General features: G+C 48.4%; 1 protein-coding gene across 4 annotated transcripts in view; it reads right to left on the bottom strand.

Moving 5' to 3' along the window:
• Positions 1–391: 391 nt before the first annotated feature.
• The window catches only part of CLSTN1 (calsyntenin 1), an 88,995-nt gene continuing 66,016 nt past the window's right edge, over positions 392–23,370 (bottom strand). For 2 of the 4 annotated variants that reach the window (XM_042996587.1, XM_042996586.1), the window contains 11 exons: positions 23,121–23,242; positions 12,018–12,180; positions 9,051–9,107; positions 7,241–7,395; positions 5,678–5,826; positions 5,145–5,371; positions 4,462–4,632; positions 3,970–4,115; positions 2,853–2,988; positions 2,307–2,491; positions 392–1,923 (listed from right to left, as the gene is read on the bottom strand). In XM_042996587.1, the coding sequence (XP_042852521.1) occupies positions 1,726–1,923; positions 2,307–2,491; positions 2,853–2,988; positions 3,970–4,115; positions 4,462–4,632; positions 5,145–5,371; positions 5,678–5,826; positions 7,241–7,395; positions 9,051–9,107; positions 12,018–12,180; positions 23,121–23,242 (1,709 nt within the window). In that variant the 3' untranslated portion in view covers positions 392–1,725. The remainder of the gene's footprint in view (positions 1,924–2,306; positions 2,492–2,852; positions 2,989–3,969; positions 4,116–4,461; positions 4,633–5,144; positions 5,372–5,677; positions 5,827–7,240; positions 7,396–9,050; positions 9,108–12,017; positions 12,181–23,120; positions 23,243–23,370) is intronic. The other 2 variants (XM_042996589.1, XM_042996588.1) reach the window with 1 other exon arrangement.

Here is a 23,370-nt window from a genome sequence, read left to right on the forward strand (position 1 = left end):
ATCTGGTCCACCTTGCCAGTCTAGAAATAGGAACAGCCGAGTGTACGTCTATATGTTATTTATTGAAACGCGTCTGTGTGCTTCCTGGCATTCTGGTTCCGGTACACAGCCTGGGTGCTTGGCGAGGAGAGTATTTTCTATTTTTGTTTTGTGTGTGTGTGTGTGTGTGTGTGTGTGTGTGTGTTTTAGTCTTTTCATGTTTCTGTATGGGGAAGGGGAGTTCAACACAACTGATGGGGGGTGAAGACCACCGCTCTGTGAAGCCTTCACGTGAGCGGTAACAGCCTACGGAAAGAAATAAAAGCTTTTTTATGTTGTGTTCTCAGGTCAAAAACCAAGCCAGAGAATGCAGGGTTAGAACAAAACCAGGACGAGACCTGACGCGCGCTCCTCCTGGAGTTAGAACCAGCACTTTATTGTAGCGGGTACACTTTCTGACCTCATCAATATACACATCTACAAAGTGACACCACGCGGAGGCCGCATTAGCATCTACCATTGTCTACACAGAGCAGCTACAGCGACAGGACGTGAGGGGCGGCCACACACGACGCAGGACGGCCGCAGTGTCCTTGCAACTAGCAGTTATAATCACAGGACAGTATTCAAAATTATTTTCCCCCAGGTTTAGAAATCTAAAATTTTACATGTAAATTAAAAACAAAGTGCTGTTGGGGTTTGAGCTCATGACTTGTCCTCTCCTTTTCCATCCCCCACGGGCCCCAGAAGCAGGGCCCCTCACTCCTGGGGAGCGGAGTTTGCCTCCGGAGCCGTCGGGGGGAAAGCTAGCGCTCGGCCTTCGGGCCAGAGCGCGTCTGTCCTTGGACGTTCTGAGTCCGGACCACTCAGGCCTGTTCTGTCTCCGCACCAAGTGGCCAGACGCTTTGTGCCATCGGCGTGCACACTCCCCGGCAGGGCAACAGACATCTAGTAGGCGTGAACCCAAGGCTGCACACGAGGAGTCCAGCTTCCTGTGCAAGGAGCTGCCGGTCCTCAGAGGAGTGTGTGAAAGAGGCCAGGGACCCCAGCTCCCCACCCCTCTGCGGATCAGAGATGGGTGGAATCCCAAAGGAAAGACCTGGCCATTTCCAGCCTCCGGAGAGGGGTCTCCGATCCGGTCCCCTGCCGCTGAGCAGTGCCGGGAAGTCCGTGCCCCTTAACTGCCTGGCCGCCCGCCGAGGGTGTGCACTGAGCGGGGCCCGAGTGGGGCAGGCCCGCTCTCCTCCGGGGTGGGGCCGGAGCCCATGGGGTCTCTCCTGTGTTTCAAGCTTCACTTTGCATGCCAGTCCTGGGTCATACTAGCACGGAGGACACGAGGAATCCCAATTTATTTACAAAATATTAAAAAGTCAGTTCATCATCTACATATTAACCCCCATTCTGCCATTTTATACATGCACTAGTTTGGAAAAAATAAAGACTTTAAAAAAAAAAAAAAAAAGGATTACGAGGCGGGAGGGGGCAATTTTAACCCTTTGTCAACGAGTCCAGCGATCGCAGCTTTTCTGGAGGCGCGAGGTGGGGGGGGCCGCACAGAGCGAGCCGCGGGGAGCTCAGAGCGATCTGGGCGGAGGGCGGGGCGACAGCGAGCACAGGCGGGTGGTCAGCGATGGAGAGGGTCTGCAGACCTACTGGCCGGAATGACTTTGTACACCGTGGACCCTTGGGGCTGGGGCAGCAGAGTCTCCTGAAGCGGAAGGAGGGGCGGCGGGGGCGGCCCAGGGCTCAGTAGCTCAGGGTGGAGTCGTCCCACTCCAGCTGCTGCTGCCGGTTCGCGCTCTGCTGGTCCCCGTGCTCCCCCTCCTCCTCCTCGCTGCTTTCCGACTCGGCGCTGGTGATGTCATCCTCCTCCTCCCCGGCTTCGCTCTCCTCCTCCTCTTCCTCCTCCTCCTCCTCCTCGCTGCTGTGCTGGTCCTCGTACGTCTGACAGAGAGACGGCACGTGAGCCCCTGCGCACGACCCCACTGTCCAGTGCCGCTCACCCTCTGGGAGTCACAGATGAAGGGGACGCCCGACAGGTCACCTCACCCGAGACCAAAGGGGAAACACGGCTCTGGTCACCAGCCACGGGCTGTCACGTGCAGGGAGCGCGTTTCTACCCTCGTTGGGCGGCACGAGCTTGAATGAGGCCTCTCTGTACCTCAGTGTACCCACCTGCACCTCACTGAGTTGTCATGTGGATCACGTGACATTCAAGCCACAGAAACGTGGAGATGCCACGGCCACGCTGCTTCTCTGGGGTGAGCCCAGCTTTGGCCCCGGCCCGTGGTGGTGTTCGGCTGCAGGGGCCGCCGGTCCGCACCTACCTCCATGGGGTTCACGGTGATGGTCAGAGCAGAGTCATCCCAATCCATCTCGTTCTCCTTCCCGGTGTCCTGGTCCCGCATGGTTCGCTGATGAGCAGCCCGGATCCGGAAGACTCCCAGGATAATCATGAAAACCAAGAAGCTGACACACACCACAATGACAACAGTGGCGGTGCTGGGGACAACTGCGGAGGGAGGAGGGGGAACAGGGCTGTGGTGGTGTGACCCGCCCCAGAGGACGGTAGAGCCCTCGGCCCTCATCCTCCGCAGACAGACGCACACACGCGCACACACACACTGACGCGGCATCTGACCCGGAAGAACTCGAAGAAACGTGAGGAGTCGCGGCACAGGTTTCAAGCCCAGGGCCGGCCACTTCCTGCCCTGTGGGGCTCCAGTCCCTCCCGGGCAGCACAGAGTAAGAGAGGCAGGCCGGCCGTGGCTGTTCGAACCCGGGGCCGGGCTCTCGACGGGAGGCGGGAGGGTGTCTCCCCGCCCCCCCCGGGACCTGACCCAGCCGGCCCTGCTTCTTGCCCACGGCCCTACCTGCGAACGGGTGGGGGCTGGCCAGGTTGTGGCCCGAGAGATCGACGAAGGCATGGCGCTCCGGGTGGACGAACTGCGGCTGGGCGGCCATGTGGCTGGCGTGCTCCATGGGGCCGGCCGTGTGAATGACGTTCACCTGCAGGGAGAAACGCAGGCGGCATGAACGGGTCCGACAGGCGGAAACGCGGTTCAGAAGCTAACAGGAGCAGCGCTACGCGGAGGGGTCCCTGGACCAGCCCTGGTGGGCAGATGAGAAAAGAACAGAAAAAAATCGAGGGTCGGCCCTTGGACGCCGTTGTAACTACCTGATATTTGCGCACATCCAAGAAACGTGGCACTGTTCTAATTCCTTTTTACTATATTTCATAAAGGAATCTGTCCACAAAAGAACAGAAAAACCCCCACCACTGTCCCTCACCACAGGCCCATCTCCCTGCTTTCCCCCCAAACCACAGCGCATCAAAGAGCACAAATCCTAGCCGTTTATTTCCCTTCAAATCCGCTACCCTTTGGCTCAAACAAAAGACTCATCGATTTCTCAGCACCGTGACTTCAGCGTTCTGCTGCTCTGAGGCCACCGTGCAGACATGCCAATTGCTGAGAATAACTTTGGGCCCATTTCTCCAGACCACAGAAGCCGTGAGGGACGACGGGGCTGCAGTCCGGGCCTGTGGAAGACTTCAGAGCGGGGGTAGGGGGGGCGCCCTGTGACCACCGTGCCCTGAGTCACCACTACCGGGCTCTGCAGACGGCACAGCAACACCCCCCCCCCCTCCCCGGCCAGCCCTGCGTCTAGACCCCTCCCCCGGGGCCGGCAGTCTGCAAAGACTCTCTGGGTCCCTGGGAATTGCCCTTTGCAAAACTGCCAAATCTCAGCAAACAACCGCAGCCCTACTCATGAGGTATTAACTGCCTCTAGCTCTTGACCACCTCCTTCCAAAGGCCCCTCAGGCCTCCGTGAAAGGGATGCACCGGACACACCCCGGCCCACCCAAACCGGCGCGGGTCAGACCTGCAGCGGCCCCCAGGCCGGGAAAGGCTGGCGCACCTGGGTTGTGGCCGAGCAGCTACCCAATCACCCACCGCCGGCCCTTCTCAGCGTGGGCCCTGCACGCACCTCCACCTGAAACTCGTTGCTGATGTAGCGGCCATTGAGCTCTGAGCAGACGAGCCTGAACTTCCGGTCAAGCAGGGACCTGGTGTGCCAGTTCCGATAGCGGAGGAGGCGCAGAACCTCCTCGTAGCTGGCCATGGTGTCCACGCCTGAGGGGAGGAGGTGAGAACATTGCCTGGTGGCTGGGGTCGGGGTCAAGGCCAGGGTCAGAGCAGGCTGGGGTCAGGCACAGGGGCAGCTGGACCACACGTGTGCGCACTCCGGCTTTCCGGTTGCGGGGAGAAATGCAAGCGTGTGGGCACATCTGTCCCTCCCCGGGGTGTGTGCCATCGTGTGCCTGACTTCCGACCCCTTGTAAGGACGGGAAGTAAGGCAGTGCCTGACTTCCCTTCCTGCCGGGACAGTGTCGATCCTAGTGAGCCTCTCCTGTCCCGTGGCCTCCAGGACCCTCAGGGCCCGGAGATGACAGGAGGCGGGGCTGAGGCTCGCGCTCACCTGTGAAGACCATGCCCAGGTCGGAGGCGCTCACCGCGATGCCCTTCTGCTGCAGGCGGGCCATGTCTACCTCCAGGCTCTCCTGTGCCGGGTTCAGTTCCTCCCCGTCCACGGTGACCTCGCAGGTATCCAGGTCATGCACGATCTCCTCGGACACGAGCGACTCTTGAACTGCAAGAACAGACCCGCCAATAGCAGAGGCCACGGAGCCCGGGGGGGCTGGTCACGCCGGTGGGCTGCTGGCGCTCCTCAAGCTCACAGAGCCCTTTGAGAAATTGACGACAGAGGCGCAGGAGAGTCCCTTTCAAGAAACGGGGTGCCGGTCCCCAGACAGGCCCAGAACAGGGGGCCCCTCCCCACCCAGCAGGAGTAGCGAGTGCCCTGCAATCGGCTCAGATCTTCTCAGCCTCCCCTCAAGGGCATCTCAGATTCGGATGTCACGCCGGAGGAGGAGGAGAGTCCTCTCCAGGTGGGTTTCCAAAGAGCATAATGAGCTCCAGCCCATGGGTCAGATTCCAGAAGCTGACCCAAGAATAGCATTAAAACATCCAAATCTCTCAAAATCCCAGAAAAAGAGAATTCAGTAAGAAAGTAGCAGCAGTGGGGTTTCAGCCGCTCCCCCCGCCCCCCAACTGGGTTTGAGCCAAGGTGAGGGCGACCATCGCAGGCAGAAGTGCCATTACCTGTGGGGTCCTCGTCCCCGTCCCCTTCGGGCTCCACTTCTCTCGTGATGGTGCTGATGATCCGAAGCTCAGGGAAAAGGAAAACCCCCTCTGGGCTTTCAAATTCAGAAGCCGCTCGAGCAAAATGGTGGACCCCACTCAGGCTGATCTTGGGCTCCTCTGGCTGCAACACCATCACGTAACCATCCACCGGGGGCACCGAGATGCAGGTAGCTTCATTAAAACACCTGCCGACAAGGGACGGAGAAGGCGAGGGTCAGAGCTTCGAGAAGCGGTTTTGTAAGCTACACGCAATGGCACGTGGAGGTTCCAACAGGCAGGAATCCACAGCCCCTGGGGGGACAGAGGCCGCGGCCGTCTGGGAACGGGCCTCCAACACACCGATAAACACCATTCAAACCCTCTGGTAACCAGCGATGGCTCACCGGTCTTTACAGACGGGAGGCTGGGTTGTCTTAAAAACCTAAACACACACATTTTCTTCTCAAGAGTCACGACCAAAGGCAGATTTATAGTTAAAAATCAGCACGTACTTGACTGTGCTGGTGAGTTTGAGTCTCCGGATCCCAGGTGTGGGGAACTGCCGTGAGTTCAGGTAGGCGATGTGCTGCATGGCTTTATCCAGCTCCCCAACATCATCTCCCTCCAAGGTCAACGCCAACTGACTGGGGTTGGTATGGATCTGAAATCATACCAGACAGGGGCGAGAAAAACGGCTCTAATTGCAAGAAGCTGAAACCACAAACACGCTGGCAAAGAGGGCTAGCGGGGGATCGATCTGACTCGGTGACCTGGAGGGGAAAGGCGCACAGAATTGGCAGCGATGAGATCTTCTTCGGGGGTAAATTCTCAAGGAGCAAATGTATCTGTGATGTAAGAGATACAGGGGCCTGGCTGGCTTGGTTGGTGAAACGTGCAACTCTTCACCTTGGGGTCCTGAGTTTGAACCCCACGAACGGGTATGGCGATACTTAAGAAACTTAAATCTTAGGGGCTCCTGGGTGGCTCAGTCGGTTGAGCAGTCTGACTCTTGATTTCAGCTCAGGTCATGATCTCATAGTTACTGAGTTTGAGCCCTGCACTGGGCTCTGCGCTGACAGTGTGGAGCCTGCTTGGGATTCTCTCTCTTTCTCTCTCTCTCTCTCTCTGCCCCTCTCCTGTTCATGCATGTGCTAAAATAAATAAACTTTAAATAAATAAATGAACAAGTAAATAAATAAAATCTTAAAAAAATATATATATATCTTTGGTCTCGGTCCCCAGTTTCTGGCACAGAGCCCCCTAAAATCCTGGAAATTTCCTGAGTGACAGAAGTACCCTTTCTTATGCGTAACAAGCCCTTTCCAAGCACACGAGCATCTATGTTATCGAACAGGCTCTGGGTGGCTGAGAGGGTTTCAGGATGGAGCCAGCTGCCACAGGAACCAGCCGCGTGACTACAGGGCTGGCTCTTTCAGACCTGACCCTGACCTCTAGCCAATGACTTAACCAGCTGTGCCTAACATAACAGAAGCTCCGGAAACACCCCTGAAGGACCCGGCGTGGGAGCTTCCAGTGTGGGGAGGGAGGCACTCCTGGAGAGGACGGGGAAGCCCCATTCCCCCCTCCCCTGCCTTCTGCATCAACTCCATCTGGTTGTTCCGGAGCTGTATCCTTTAAAACAAGCCAGCAGCGGTTAAGTGAAGTGTTTTCTGGAGTTTTCCGAGTAGTCTAAGCAAATTACTGAAATCGAAAAGAGGGGGGATTATGGGGACCCCGACTTTGTAGCCAAGTTGGACACAAGCGCGCGTAACCCGAGAGCCTGACACCTCCAACTGGCCTCCGCGGCGGGGGCAGCCTCGCGGGCCTGAGCCTCACGCGTGGGGTCTGCGCTAAACTCCAGGCAGTCAGTGTCAGAAGCGAACTGAACTGTGGGACACCTGCAGGTGCCTGGAGAGCTGGGGGACCGGTGGGTGGAACACCCCCACACGTCCGCTGTCAGAGGTGTTGTGAGCAGAAGCAGGTCTGGACCGATCGCGGGCGGAGCCTCTGCCAACAGCCTGCACCCTTGTGCTCTAGGAGGCGGCGAGCGCCGCACCCGCGCACGCCCGCGTTACCTTCACGCCTCTGCCGTCCTCGGGGGCCTGCAGGTCCAGCCCTTCTTTGCAGGTGTACAGACAGTCAATCACCTTCTTATCTGCGAGTTTTCCAGAACGGACAGTCAGGCCAGCCAGATTACCCCGGAAAAACTGGGTCATGTGCAGGTCGCCACCTTAGGAACACGGGGGGACAAAGCGGGCAGTTACGCATGCACCCCAGGGCCTCCTGCTTCGCTTCTCAATGCAGTGTTACCGGTGGTGGCGGCTTGATGGAGGGACATGCGGGTTAGTTCGTACCGAATCCTGTTAGCCTTGCCATCTACATGGAAGCGCAATGGAGAAATTAAGTCGTTTATGATCATGCATATGGCCTGGAGAAAAGAGGTGTTGGGGGGGGTCCCTCACCCGAAGCCCAGAGGCAAGAGGTCCCACGAGTGTCCCCACACAACTGGCCGCTCCCTGGAAAGGGCGGCCTACGCTGCACCCATCAGCCTGGTGCACGGGTGACATTTTCCAGCAATGCCAGCCTTTTGGACCACTGCCTTCTCAATCAGCTGGGTCACGCTCTGGGTTGCCTTTTCTAACAGCACACTTGGGGATACACACAAACTTGGGACTGAGCCCACAAGAATAGGCCTAGAAAGATACAAGGGGCGCTTACTACCCTAGCCTGCACCTAAGAGGCCTCACATGCTATCTGGTTGAGCTCCACGGTGCCTGCCCCCAGGATAACTGGGAACTGATGGTGTTATAAGGAAAAGAGAAACCCAGAAAGCAGTCCTCACCACACTGTGGCCAAGAGCCAAAAAGCATGTGAAAAGAAGCTTACTCTCAGGGCACCTGGGTGGCTCGGTCAGTTAAATGTCTGACTCTTGATTTTGTCCTGGGTCATGGTCTCAAGGTTGGTACATGGGTTCAAGCCCCATGTCGGGCTCTGCGCTGGCAGCTTGGAGCCTGCGTGGGATTCTCTCTCTCCCCCCTCTCTCTGCCCTTCCTCGCTCACGCCTACCTCCCTCCCAAAATGAATGGAGTTAAAAAAAAAAAAAAAAAGGGGGGGGGGTGCCTGGGTGGCTCAGTCAGTTGAGCAGCCGACTTCGGCTCAGGTCATGATCTCAGGGTTCGTGAGTTCGAGCCCTGCGTCAGGCTCTGTGCTGACAGCTCAGAGCCTGGAGCCTGTTTCGGATTCTGTGTCTCCCTCTCTCTGACCAACCCCCCCTCCCCCGCCCCGTTCATGCTCTGTCTCTCTCTGTCTCAAAAATAAATAAACATTAAAAAAAAAAAAAAAAAAGCAGCAGCAGCTTATTCTCACAAAAGGACGGAGACCAATGCCCAGAGCATGTCTCATTCCTGATAAGGACGTCAGACACTGAGCCACCACCAGGGACTGCGATTTCTAAGAAACCTGCGTTTAAAATTTAGTATTGGTCAGGACAGAGTATCTAGAAACGAGCCTCTTCCTGTCTCATGGTTCAGCCACATGGGAACCAGGCGGTGGCCTCCCTGATGTGGCCTATGAGATTTTGGCAGGGAGCCTCATGCGGTGGGATCAGGGTAAAATTTGAGGCGGGCGGCGGGGGGGGTTTCCCCATCAGTGCAGAGCATTAATGAGTCATTTGCCCTCACTTCAACTGGAGTCAGAATGGGCAGAAAAGGGTAAATCCTGTGAAGCAGTGGTGGGGGGAGGGAGGGGCACATAATGCAAAGCAGCAGCTCAGAAGGTGTCTGGGACCAAAATGCAACTCGGGCATTTCATGCGAAATGTGGAATGAATTGATGTCTTGTCTTTAAATGAAACACAAGAGTGAACCGTAGGGAAAGATCCAGCAACCTGCAGGGGCCATAGGCACAGGCTCGGTTTCATTGTCATTTTCAAATGCTGGATACTCTGCAGGAAAGCAAGACAAAGACAATAGAAAAGGACCAAGAGGTTAGGCTCTTCACATTGGAATTTGAAAATTAGTCTTGAAAAGCTGCCAAATATAAAACACAAAGGGAAGAATTCCCGCCTTGTCCCTCTCGGGGACATCTTCCCCCCAGAAGCAAGCTCGTACTGGATCACCTTTTCGGAAGTCCCCCCGCCCCCTGCTTCTCTTCGTTCCTCCCTTGTCCCATCTTCCACATCCACCTTGCCAGAACACAGACCAAATTCAAAATCAGGTGAACAAAAGCTTGTCCGTCGAACTCGTGATCTCGGGCTCGTGCTACTGGGTGGGGCAGCGACGTGCCAGCCACCAATGATACCAAACCCCGGGCCCACGCACTTTTCTCCCAGAGAGGACATTTGTGCAGACGAACTGGGACAGCACAAGTATGCATCCAAAGCCTGGTGTGTGTACGGTATACACAGGAAAGTATGTAGTTTCTGAAAGCTCAAAATGAGTTCACTTTGGTCTAGATGTTAACCCCTAAGTAACAGAGATACAAAGGCGTCTTTATCCACTTTTTCTAAATAGGAAGGGAGAGTCAGAGGTTAAGAAACTCACCCAGATTGATAGATAATCGGCAGTGGGTCTGGGGCCTCTAACCACTGACCTTCTCACAGGCCCCAGGCTGGTGTCCTCACAGTAATGCCAGGTCAGGGAGGCACACAACCAGCGACTGAACACAGAATCTCTACTTTCTAGATCACGTTGTGGGAGCACTCCATAACCCACGGCACGTCCCGTGCTACAGCAGCGTGGGGGCACTGGGGGTCGGCCGGGCATGTGTGGCTGCGCTCCCACGATGCCCCCAGTTGCCTCCAGAACACCGTTAGGAATGACATTCCGGGGGTGCCTGGGTGGCTCAGTCAGTTAAGCGTCCAACTTCTGCTCAGCTCATGATCTCAGGGTTCGTGAGTTCAAGCCCCACATCGGGCTCTGGGCTGACAGTTCAGAGCCTGGAGACTGCTTCGGTTCTGTGTGTCTGTCTCTCTCTCTCTCTCTGCCCCTCCCCTGCTTGTTCTTGGTCTCTCAAAAATGAATACACGTTGAAAAAAAAAAAAAGGAATGACATTTCAGCCAATGGGGGTGAGGCTGCTGCCCACAGCACGGGCTCTCCACCGTGAATTTGTATGAACCGTGGTTCCTCATCTGCTGAAGGAAGGAAGGAGGCCTTCTTCCAGGTTAACGATATTTTACAAACCCTGTGTCTGGTTTGGGAATTCAGGCGTGTTTTTCTGGCCGAGGATCTTGAGAAGCTGAGGTAGAAAGACGCTGTGGCACCAACAGGAACCGGGAGTCAGTGCAGAACACGGGGCTTTATTTTAATTCAACAAGCAAAGCTCTCAGGTTTGCACTTGTATTCTTATTCTTATTTTTAAAACAACTCAAATTACTGTTTAATTTGGGAAGCAGCTCTGGACTGAAACGTTAAGACTTCACAACGAAAAAAATTCCTATTTCCCTGGTAATTTGCTCCTCATTCCTTGGTTTCAAGTTCCACTTTCTCATGGATGAACTGTCCCCGAAATTAAATCCGGGAATCAGCTGAAGAAATTCACTCTAAAATGCTACCTTAATCTTGTTAATTTACAAGGATCGGCAGAAAATTATGAAATTCAAATTCTCTAAAATTAAAGCAATGTTATTGTGGGCATTAGTCTATTTTGTATCTTTCTCACCTACCCCAAGATGAAATGTTTCCATAGGGAGAAAAAAATATTCAAAAGGTCTGTTTAGCAGCGATGGCGACCCAGCCAAGTGTGACGGTTCACGTGAGGGCAGACTGAGGGGTCCGTGATCTTGGACAGGAAAAATTATGTGCTTATTATTACTCCACTAACTTGTGAAGTTCAGCTTTTTCTTTGGGCCTAAACATCGGCTCCAAAACACAGCGGCATTAGCCATCACGGCTATTTTCCCAGCATGCTGTGTTGCTGCAAATATCATAAAGCTCGTCACTATTTTCAAATTACAGCAGTTACTGAGCTTGCTGCTAAAGCTCTCTCCATCTGTCGATAAAGCAGCACAGGTATTACCATTTCAAAAGATTCACCTTTTAGTACTATGATAACTTTCTTCCAATTTAATTGGCTGCCTTTGAAATCCTGTGTATTGTATTTCACAGATTAAGAAGAAATTATCCCGGGAAGGGGTCCACATCAGACCACAGGCCCTAAATGCACCGACTTTATGGTTTCAAATCCAGATGCCATGATTAACCAGGCGGGGTGACCCTGGGCTCTGAGCCTCAGTTCCTTTGGCTATAAAATGGGGATAAAAACTGCTCCTTCCCCACGGACTTACTGTTAAGGAAAGTAATGGACATGTGGCCCACCACTCAGAAAGGACAAATAAACGGTACTGTTGCTTCACTGGTCGTTGTCCTACCCCATCCCACTTCCGAGGACTCCCGTGGAGTCCTTTCAAGCACGGCCCTGTGGAGGGTGCTCCTGCCGCGTTATCCAGCACTAAACATTCTGGAAGAGTCCTCCGGGTCAAAGAACATTCCCAGTTTCGTGCCTGATGGTCCGCTGCGGCCTCTTTGTCTTTGTGAACTTTTCAGTGAACAGATTAATTTACAACAGTCCCTCAATGGCACTCTCCCTCCACGTAATGCTTCCTCCCAGGTTCCCCGGGAAGGTGCCGGCTGCTGCAGTCCTGTAACAAACCGTAAGTGAGCGCCCCAGAGCATGGCATCAGCAGATGCCCAGAACGACCTGTCCCCAGAACGGCCACACCCAGAAGGAACGGAAAGACGAAGGCAATGAGGGTAAGGGGGTAAGACCCTGAGAGGAGCCTGCTTCCACCACCAAGGCCATGAGGCAGCAGGACTGAATTCCCGATGCCGAGCAGAGGGTGCCAATGGCCATTACCTTGCCAGCAAGCCCCAACCACGAGCTGGGTTTCAATCCTGGATGGATGAAGCGGGTAATCTTCGGTCACAGAGAAGGGCTCGTGAGAAACACCGTCCACATAGAGAGTCACGCTCGGGAGCTCCACGTTGAGGACGTAGTGATGCCACTCCTCATCACAGACCTGTGAGAGGCCAAGGGAAAAACCAGGGCATGAAAGGTCTACCTTCCCTCACATCCAGAGACAATGAGAGCAATGCAACTGGGGACAGAGACCAAGTCACCCATACGGAATAATGGCTTCTGAAAAAGGAAAGGAATTTCTTAAAACTCTAACGATAAAATACATCTCACTCAACCACATCCCACCCAAAAGGGCCAAGGCAACACTATCACCTCTAGGACGTTCCAGACCAGGGGGAGGTGCCCATTCCTCACGTGACAGGGCCCAGTTCTCTTCTGCCAATAGTCTGACACTGGGAGATTCTTGTATCCGCAGGCTGGACAGCCCCCCACTGAGCAGGCTTAGCCTGTCAAGATCCACACCTTTTCTGGATCAAAATGAAAATCACCTCCCATCTCAGAATAAGCCATGCCATAACTCATATATTTTCTTTTTCAATTCAAAGGTAATGATCTAAATATAGGTGAGCATACAGCTCAGAGGGAGTGATAACTCAAACTGTGTTCCTTCCGCATCATGAATGAGCACCCCCGACCTCCCCCCCCCCCCGCGCCCCCCACTGCCGAGGGAAAGTGCTGTCGGCAGCCTCCAAGGTCCGTTTGGTCTGGCACTCTCTGATCTTTGGCTTCAGAGGAAGAGGCAAGTACTTGAGAACAGAGACAGGCAGAGAAAGAGATGGAGTGGGATAGTGTTTTTGTTTCTTAAAACATTTTTTTAAATGTTTATTCATTTTTGAGAGGAAGTGCGCACGCACGCGCACACACACAAAACACGAATGGGGGAGGGGCAGAGAGAGAGAGGAGGAGAAAAGAACCCGAAACAGGCTCCAGGCTCTGAGCTGTCAGCACAGAGCCTAATGCAGGCTCGAACTCATGAACCGTGAGATCAATGGCCTGAGCCTAGGTTGGGATGCTCAACTGACTGGGTCACCCAGGCTCCCTGTGTTTTTAAAACTGTGTTTCTAAAATTTTTTTTTTCAACGTTTTTTATTTATTTTTGGGACAGAGAGAGACAGAGCATGAACGGGGGAGGGGCAGAGAGAGAGGGAGACACAGAATCGGAAACAGGCTCCAGGCTCCGAGCCATCAGCCCAGAGCCTGACGCGGGGCTCGAACTCACGGACCGCGAGATCGTGACCTGGCTGAAGTCGGACGCTTAACCGACTGCGCCACCCAGGCGCCCCTAAAACTGTATTTCTAAATAAGCTTAACCAATTTACACATTCTAAAAAACTGAACCCATTAAAGTTAAACAGACAGGAAACATCACAATAAATGAAGAAATTACCAAAGAATATCCGGTAGAGAAAAGCGGCTGCTCCTGAGTTTATTACAGAAAAAATCCAAACCTCTAACACTCAGCATACGCCTACTGCATATGCGCGATATTTTTGTATGTATGTATATATTACATGAAACCTTTTTAAATGAAGGAATTGCATGGCAAATCACTTTTGAGGCTGGTAATATCTTAATTTTAGCTTCTCTATTTAAGACAAGTTCTGTAATAAAAGCTCCTTCAGAAAGCAAATTATATTTCACCTAGCTCTCAAAGTATGGCAGGTTTCTGGGAGATTAGCAGAATAACACCGTATTTGAAAGTCCATTTGGACTTTAGTCAAAAGTCCCTGAGAATATTGAGAAGAGTGTAGTAGAATTGGCATAATTTTCTAATTTCCCTGAAAACTGGGTGATCAGGAGAGCAAAGCCCAAAGCTGTCGACAACACCCACAACACTCCTCAGTTCGGTGCCCGTGTGCACCCTGAGATGCACGTAGTGAAGAAAAGCAATGGAGCTTCCGACCCAGAGGATATCATAGAGTGGTGAGGCCATACTTACCGGTTGAGATGCCTTACAACAGTAACAGAAGAGGGAGGCAGAGCCCTAAAACTAGAAAAAGGGTCATGCTATCCAACTCTCTTCTTTGAGAATGCAAAAAAAGTAACTGTATATAAAAATGAGGAGGAGGAAAACGGATCACAGTTCAATCCCATATGAACTTTTCAAGAGAAAGAAAGCAAATGGACGGAATACTATCCCTTCAGACCCTGAAAGCATTACCTGAAAGATATTCCTGCAACAGACATGAAAACGATCATGTATTATCTCAGAACACTCCAATGATGTCAGGAAAGTGACACAAAACACAAAAGCACATAGATCAGGACCAGAGCAACTCAGACAAGAGCTGACAAATCAGGAATGACTTGGGTAAAAAGTGACAGGTAGAGAATACAGATAAAGAATACGAAGGTCCCCAGAAAAGAAAGAGCAAAGCAATGACGGGACAGGGCTAAGAACTATAACACCAAAAACTTGCCTGAAGTACCAAACTGCTTTAAACTACATACTAACAAAGGGCATACCACATATCTGGGAAAACAGACCCAACAATCAAGACGTGCATAAAATTAATTAGCTTTAAAAAAGAAAAAAGACACATCCTTTGGTCACCCAAACAAAAGAACCAAGTATCTTATAAGGGAAAGAAGATCAGATTGCCATCAGACTTCAGTAGCAATATCTTATGTCTGAAAACAATGGACAGAGAAATTTTCTGTTCTTGTAAAACTTTTTTTTTTTAATGTTTATTTTTGAGAGAGAGAGAGAGAGAGAGAGAGAGAGAAAGGGCAAGCAGGGGAGAGTCAGAGAGAGAGAGGGAGACACAGAATCTGAAGCAGGATCAAGCCTCTGGGCTGTCAGCACAGTATGATGTGGGGCTCAAACCCACGGATCGCGGGATCATGACCTGAGCCAAAGTCGAAAGCTTAACCGAATGAGCCACCCAGGTGCCCCTGTTCTTATAAATCTTAAATATGAGCCAGAGATTTCACATCCAGCCAAACTGACTTCCACTATAAAAGCCACAAACTATTAAACAAACATGAAAGAACTGAGGTTGTTCCCATGAATCTCTCCTCAGGACACATTCCCTACAACGCAGATGACAGAGACAGAGTGCCACAGAACTTAAACATACCAGGAACATCCAAACCCAAGTCCAATAAAGCCTTTAGACCACACTACCAATTTACAGGCTCTAAAGAAGACAGTGGCATGTATGTTAGATGGACTACAACAATGCAATCAGCCAAATCTAAACTATGGGAAACTCTGGGACAAAAAGCCTGATTTCTGTCATCAAATAAATTTTAGGAGAGAAGAGAAAAATCTACAGATTATAAAACTCAAAAGGTATAGCAACCAATCACAGTCCCTTATTTAGATCCTGATTCAAATACAGGCTGTAAACATAAAAATACAGGGGTACCCGGGTGGCTCAGTCCATGTGTCTGACTCTTGACTTCGGCTCAGGAGGACAACAGAGAATCCTTCTCTGTAGAGATAAAAAAACTAAAATCTAGTTAGGCCAAAATCAATAACGTTATAACTGAGATGTAATCTCGAATGGATGCTGTGACAGTGAGGATGGATGAAGCAGAGCAGTGAATCAGTGATATAGAAGATAAAATTACAAAAAATAATGAAGCTGAAAAAAAGAAAGATACAAAGTCCAAAGATCACAATACAAGACTTAGAGAACTCAGCAACTCAAAGAGGAATAACATTCATAACCTAGGAGTCACAGAAGATGAAGGGAGAGAAAAAGGGGCAGATGGTTTATGTGAGCAAATTATAGCTGAAAACTTCCCTAATCTGGGGAAGGACACAGACATCCAGAAGCACAGAGAACTCCCATTAAATTCAACAAAAGCCAGCCATCACCAAGGCATATCATAGTCAGATTCACAAAATACACAGACAAGGAAAGAACCATAAAAGCAGCAAGGGGAAAAAAGTCCTTAACCTACAAGGGAAGACAAATAAGGCTGGCAGCCAATTTGTCCACAGAAACTTGGCAGACCAGAAAGGAGTGGCAGAGTATATTCAACATGCTGAATGGAAAAAATATTCAGCCAAGAATTCTTTATCCAGCAAGGCTGTCACTCAGAAAAGAAGGAAAGATAAAGAGCTTCTCAAACAAAAAATAAATAAAGGAGTTTGTGACCACTAAGCCAGCCCTGCAAGAAACTTTTAAGAAAAATAAAGAGCTTCCCAGACCAAAAATATATAAATAAATAAAGGAGTTTGTGACCACTAAACCAGCCCTGCAAGAAATTTTAAGGGGGACTCTTTGGAGAAAAAAACAAAACAAAAAAGACCAAAAGCAACAAAGACTAGAAAGGACCAGAGAACATCACCAGAAACACCAACTCTACAGGCAACACAATGGTGCTAAATTCGTATCTTTCAATAATCACTCTGAATGTAAATGGACTAAATGCCCCAATCAAAAGACACAGGGTATCAGAATGAATAAAAACACAAGATCCATCTATATGCCGCCTATAAGAGACTCATTTTAGACCTAAAAACATCTGCAAATTGAAAATGAGGGGATGGAGAGGTACCTGGGTGGCTCAGTTGGTTAAGCGTCCAACTTTGGCTTAGGTCATGATCTCAGTTTGTGAGTTCGAGCCCCGCATTGGGCTCTCTGCTGTCAGCACAGAGCCTACTTCAGATCCTCTGTCCCCCCTCTCTCTGCCCCTCCCTGCTTGTTCTCTCTCTCTCTCTCTCTCAAAATAAATAAACTTAAAAAAAAATTATGAAAGTGAGGGGATGGAGAACCATCTATCATGCTAATGCATGTCAAAAGAAACCCGGAATAGCCATACTTATATCAGACAAATTAAACTTTATTTTATTTATTGAGAAAAAACTTTTAAATGTTTATTTTTAAGAGAGAGAGAGAGAGAGGGACAGCCTGCGCGAGTTGGGGAGAGGCAGGGAGAGAGGGAGACACAGAATCTGAAGCAGGCTCTACGCTCTGAGCTGTCAGCGGGGCTTGAACACATGGACTGTGAGATCACGACCTGAGTTGAAGCCGGACACTTAACCGACTGAGCCACCCGAGCGCCCCCAGACAAATTAAACTTTAAAACAAAAACTGTAACGAGAGAAGGGCATTATATCAAAATTAAGGGGCCTATCCACAAACAAGACCTAACAACTGTAAATATTTATGACCTCAACTTGAGAACACCCAAATATATAAATCAATAACAAACATAAAGAACCACATTGATAACAATACAATAACAGTAGGGAACTTTAATACCCCACTTACAGCAGCAGACAGATCACCTAAGCAGAAAATCAAGGAAACAACAACTTTGGGTTTTTTTTGTTTTATTTTTTTTTTAATGTTTATTCGTTTTTGAAAGACAGAGAGAGACAGAGTACAGCAGGGGTGGGGCGGAGAGAGAGGGGGAGCACAGAATCAGAAGCAGGCTCCAGGCTCTGAGCTGTCAGCACAGAGCCCGACACGGGGCTCGAACCCACCAACCGTGAGATCATGACCTGAGCCGAAGTCGGACGCTCAACTGACTGAGCCACCCAGGTGCCCCAAGAAAACAACAACTTTGAATGACACACTGGACCAGATGGACTTAACCGACATTTTCAGAACATTTCATCCTAAAGCAGCAGAATGCGCATTCTTCTCGAGTGCACATGGAACATTCTCCAGAACAGATCACATACTGGGTCACAAATCAATCCTCAACAAGTACAAAAAGATCGAGATCATACCATGCATATTTTCAGACCACAATGCTATGAGCCTTGAAATCAACCACAAGAAAACATTTGGAAAGACCACAAATACTTGGAGGTTAAAGAACATCCTACTTAAAAATGAATGGGTTAACCAGGAAACTAAAGAACTTAAAAAGTATATGGAAGCCAATGAAAATGAAAATACAACAGTCTAAAACCTCTGGGATGCAGCAAAGGCAGTCCTAAGAGGGAAGTATGTTGCAATTCAGGTCTTTCTAAAGAAGGAAGAAATGTCTCAAATACACAGCCTAAACTTACACCTAAAGGAGCTGGAAAAAGAAGAGCAAATAAAGCCCAAAACCAGCAGAAGAAGGGAAATAATAAAGATCAGAGCAGAAATCAATGATATCAAGGGGCGCCTGGGTGTCCCAGTCAGTTAAGCGTCCACCTTCGGCTCAGTTCATGATCTCGCGGTTTGTGAGTTCAAGCCCCACGTCGGGCTCTGTGTTAACGGCTCAGAGCCTGGAGCCCTGCTTCTGATTCTGTGTCTCCCTCTCTCTCCCCCTCCCCAACTCAAATTCTGTTTGCCTCTTTCCCTCAAAAAAAAAAAAAAATCAGTGACATCGAAAAACAAAACAAAACAAAACAAAACAGGAGAACAGAGCAACAAAACCAGGAGCTGGTTCTTTGAGAGAATTAACAAAATCAATAAATCCCTGGCAAGATTTGTAAAAAAGAAAAAGGACCCAAATAAATAAAATCACAAATGAAAGAGGAGACATCACAACTGACACCACAGAAATACAAACAATAATAAGAGAATATTATGAGTAATTATATGTCAACAAACTGGGCAACTGAGAAGAAATGGATAAATTCCTAGAAACATATAAACTACCAAAACCGAAATGCGAAGAAATAAAAATTTTGAACAGACCCATAACCAGTAAGAGAATTGAATCACTAATCAAAAATCTCTCAATGAACAAGAGTCCAGGACTGGATGGCTTCCCAGGGAAATTCAAACATTTAAAGAAGAGTTAATACCTATTCTTTTGAAACTGTTCCAAAAAGGTAGAAATGGAAGAAAAACTTCCAAACTCATTCTAGGAGGCCAGTATTACATTGATTCCAAAACCAAAGACCCCACTAAAAAGGAGAATTATCAAACCAATTTCCCTCATGGATGCAAAAATTCTCAACAAGATACTAGCAAATTGAATCCAACAAAACATCAAAAGGATTATCCACCAAGATCAAGGGGGATTTATTCCTGGGCTGCAGGGGTGGTTCAACATCCCCAAATAAATCAACGTGATACACACATTAATGAAAGAAAGGATAAGAACCACATGGTCCTCTCAATAGATGCAGAAAATGCATTTGACAAAATACAGCATCCTTTCTTGATAAAAACCCTCAAGGAAGTAGGGATAGAAGTAACACACCTCAATATCATAAAGGCCATACACAAAAGACCCACAGCTAATATCCTCCTCAATGGGGAAAAACTGAGAACTTTCCTCCTAAGGTCAGGAACAGGACAGGGATGGCCGCTGTCACCACTGTTGTTCAACACAATACTGGAAGTCCTGGCCTCAGCAGACAACACAAAGAAATAAAAGGCATCCCAACTGGCAAGGAAGAAGTCAAACTTTCATTCTTCACAGACAACATGATACTCTACGTAGAAAACCCGAAAGATACCCCCACCCCTGCAAAAAAAACCCGGTAGAACCGATGCATGAATTCGGCAAAGTCGCAGGATATAAAATCAACATACAGAAATCTGTTGCATTTCTATACACCAATAAATGAAGCAGCAGAAAGAGAAATCAAGGAATTAAGCCCATTTACAACTGCACAAAAAACCATAAGATAGTTAGGAATAAACCTAACCAAAGAGATAAAAGATCTGTACTCTAAAAACTGTAGAAGGCTGGGGTGCCTGGGTGGCTCAGTCGGTTAAATGTCCGACTTCGGCACGGGTCATGATCTCATGGTTTGTGAGTTTGAGCCCCGCATCGGGCTCTGTGTTGACAGGTCAGAGACTGGAGCCTTCTTCAGATTCTGTGTGTGTGTGTGTGTGTGTGTGTGTGTGTGTGTGTGTGTCTCTAAAAAATAGATAGATAGATAGATAGATAGATAGATAGATAGACAAATAGATAAAAGATTCTCTCTCTCCCTCTGCCCCTCTCCCCTGCTCACGCTCCCTCTCTAAAAGAAAAAAGCAAAAAACAACTACAGAATGCTTATGAAACAAACTGGCGAAGATACAAAGAAATGGGAAAACAATCCATGCTCATGGATTAGAAGAACAAATGTTCTTAAGATGTCTATACTACCCAAAGCAATCTATACATTCGGTACAATCCCTATCAAAATAACACCAGCATTCTTCACAGAGCTAGAACAAACAATCCTAAAATTTGTATGGAACCAGAAAAGACCCTGAATAGCCCAAGTAATGTTGAAAAAGAAAACCGCGACTGGAGGCATCACAATTCCAGACTTTAAACTACATTACAAAGCTGTAATTAAGAGAGTATGGTACTGGCACAAAAACAGACACAGAGATCAGTGGAACAGACTAGACAACCCAGACATGGATCCACAAATGTATGGCCAATTAATTTTCAATAAAGCAGGAGAGACTATCCAACGGAATAAAGACAGTCTCTTCAGCAAATGGTGTTGGGAAAACTGGACAGCGACATGCAGAAGAATGAACCTGGACCACTTCCTTACACCAGACACAAAAATAAACTCAAAATGGATCAAAGACCTAAATGTAAGATAGGAAACCATCAAAATCCTAGAGGAGTAAACATTAAAAAAAAAAAAAAAAAGTTAAAAACATTTGGGAGGAGGGCTGGCTGGCTCGGTGGGTTAAGCGTCTAACTCTTGGTTTCGCCTCAGGTTACGATCTCTAGATTCAGGAGATTGAGGCCCATGTCAGGCTCTGTGCTGCTGAAACAGAGTCTGCTTGGGGTTCTCTCTCTCTCTCTCTCTCTCTCTCTCTCTCTCTCTCTCTCTCTCTCCCCCCTTCTGCCCCTCTCCCACCCACCTGTTTTCTCTCTCTGTCTCAAAATAAATAAATAAACACTTTTTTTAAAGTTTCAAAAGAAACAGGCAGCAACCTCTTTGACCTTGGCCACACACAGCAACTTCTTACTAGACATGTCTCTAGAAGCAAGGGAAACAAAAGCAAAAATGAACTACTGGGACCTCATCAAGATAAAAAGCTGCACAGTGAAGGAAACAACAAACCTGAGACAACCTACAGAATGAGGGAAGATCTTTGCAAATGACGTATCAGATAAAGGGCTACTATCTAAAATCTATAAAGAACTTATCAAAGTCAACACCCAAAAAACAAATAATCCATTGAAGAAATGGGCAGAAAACATGAAAAGACACTTTTCCAAAGAAGACACCCAAATAGTTAATACACACATGAAAAGATGCTCAACATCACTCATCACCAGGGAAATACAAATCAAAACCATACTGAGATACCACCTCACACCTGTAAGAATGGCTAAAATTAACAACTCAGGAAAGATGTTGACGAGGATGTGGAGAAAAGAGAACACTTTTGCACTGTTGGTGGGAATGCAAACTGGGGCCGCCACTCTGGAAAACAGTATGGAGGTTCCCCAAAAAATTAAAATAGAATTACCCTACGACCCAGCAATTGCCACTACTGGGTATTTATCCAAAGGGTACAAAAACACTGATTCAAAGGTACACATGCATCCCAATGTTTATAGCAGCACTATCAAAAATAGGCAAATTATGGAGAGAGCCCAAATGTCCATCAACCGATGAATGGATGAAGAAAGGTGGTTTATATACACAATGGAATTATCACTCAGCAATCAAAAAGAAAGAAGTCAGAGAAAGTCAGTTATGTGAAAGAAGTCAGAGAAAGACAAGTATCATAGGATTTCACTTGTATTTGGAATTTAAAGAACAGGACAGATGAACATAGGGGAAAGGAAGGAAAAATAAGATAAAAACAGAGAGGGAGTCAAACCATAAGAGACTTAAATACAGAGAACAAGCTGAGGGTTGCTGGAGGGGAGGAGGGTGGGGCGATGGGCATTAAGGAGGGCACTTGTTGGGATGAGCGGAGGAGGGTGGGGCGATGGGCATTAAGGAGGGCACTTGCTGGGATGAGCGCTGGTGTTCTATGTAAGTGATGGATCTCTAAATCCTACTCCTGAAACTATTATTACATTATATGTTAACTAATGTGAATTAAAAAAAAAAAAAAAAGATTCTCTCCCTCTCCCTCCGCCCCTTGTGCACACGCTCTCTTGCTTTCTAATATAAAAAAAGAAAAGAAACGATCTGCTGTGATTTTAAAGGAAAGGTTTCCTCAGTTTACAGCGCCCCCTTGTTTCCTGAAATGCACCAATTGTTTTTCACGTGATACTTGCTTTTTATCACAGAAACTATTGGGAAAGCAGCTTTGCAAAAGATACGCTATCATCAAAAGGGATGTAAGGTGACCTAATGGTGACACTGTAAACTCCCTCAAGCTAGTAGTTTGTGTGGTTTCTGAAAGATGTCAAGATTGCTGGCTCTCTGACAGTCTAAGATATCCCACGGCACCCCTAAATCTGCTGAAGCAACCCGGGGGCTCCTTGGCACAATTTGGGAGGCAAGGCTTTAAATAATGAATAAACAAATACAAGGGTCTCAATCCCAATTTTTAATCAAATGCTGCAAATTTCAATAAACTACAACACAGTATTTTGAATTTAAAGCATATAATTTCTTTATATTAATACTGGATGTGTCAAATATAAACGTATAAAATGAAAAACGTAGGCTTTCAGAGGAAAGGAGTTCAAAGGATTTATTTGCTATCCTATAACCCACAAGTAATATAGTAAGGTTGTTTTTAAACGTCATCAGAAGAAACTAAATGTGTACATTAAGACTATAGGTACTCGGGGCGCCTGGGTGGCTCAATCGGTTAAGCGTCCGACTTCAGCTCAGGTCATGATCTCGCGGTCCGTGAGTTCAAACCCCATGTCAGGCTCTGTGCTGACAGCTCAGAGCCTGGAGCCTGTTTCGGATTCTGTGTCTCCCTCTCACTGTGACCCTCCCCCGTTCATGCTCTGTCTCTCTCTGTCTCAAAAATAAATGTTTAAAAAATAAAAAAATAAAAATAAGAAAAAAGACTATAGTTACTGTAACAGAACTGTGCCCAAAGTGTCTACATACATTGCAAAAAATTTTTTATATTTTTATATTTATTCATAAATATAAATATACACTGCCCATAAATAGCTGGTCCTGTATGAAGTTGCAATACCCAGTTATACTCTCGGAAAGGTCATAAACCCGTGAGTTTTCCAGGCACTCACCTGATTCAATTTCCAGTGGAATTCTGCAGGTTTGTATTTCTTCTCTTCTGAAGGATCCTGACGGAGGAGGAAAGTGAGGCGGCAGCCGTGGACGTACAGTGAATAATGGTGCCGGTTCATGTCTGCCGAGAGAAATCCTCCTGGTAAGCTGCCAGCTTAATACCCAAAGGAGAAATAAAAGCTATTTCCTTAATGGATTTTGAAGACACGGTCCTATCATTTACCCGCATAAATGAACTCTCCAGTCGGG

This window comes from Panthera tigris, chromosome C1 (genome assembly GCF_018350195.1).
Source record: "Panthera tigris isolate Pti1 chromosome C1, P.tigris_Pti1_mat1.1, whole genome shotgun sequence".
NCBI lineage: Eukaryota > Metazoa > Chordata > Mammalia > Carnivora > Felidae > Panthera > Panthera tigris.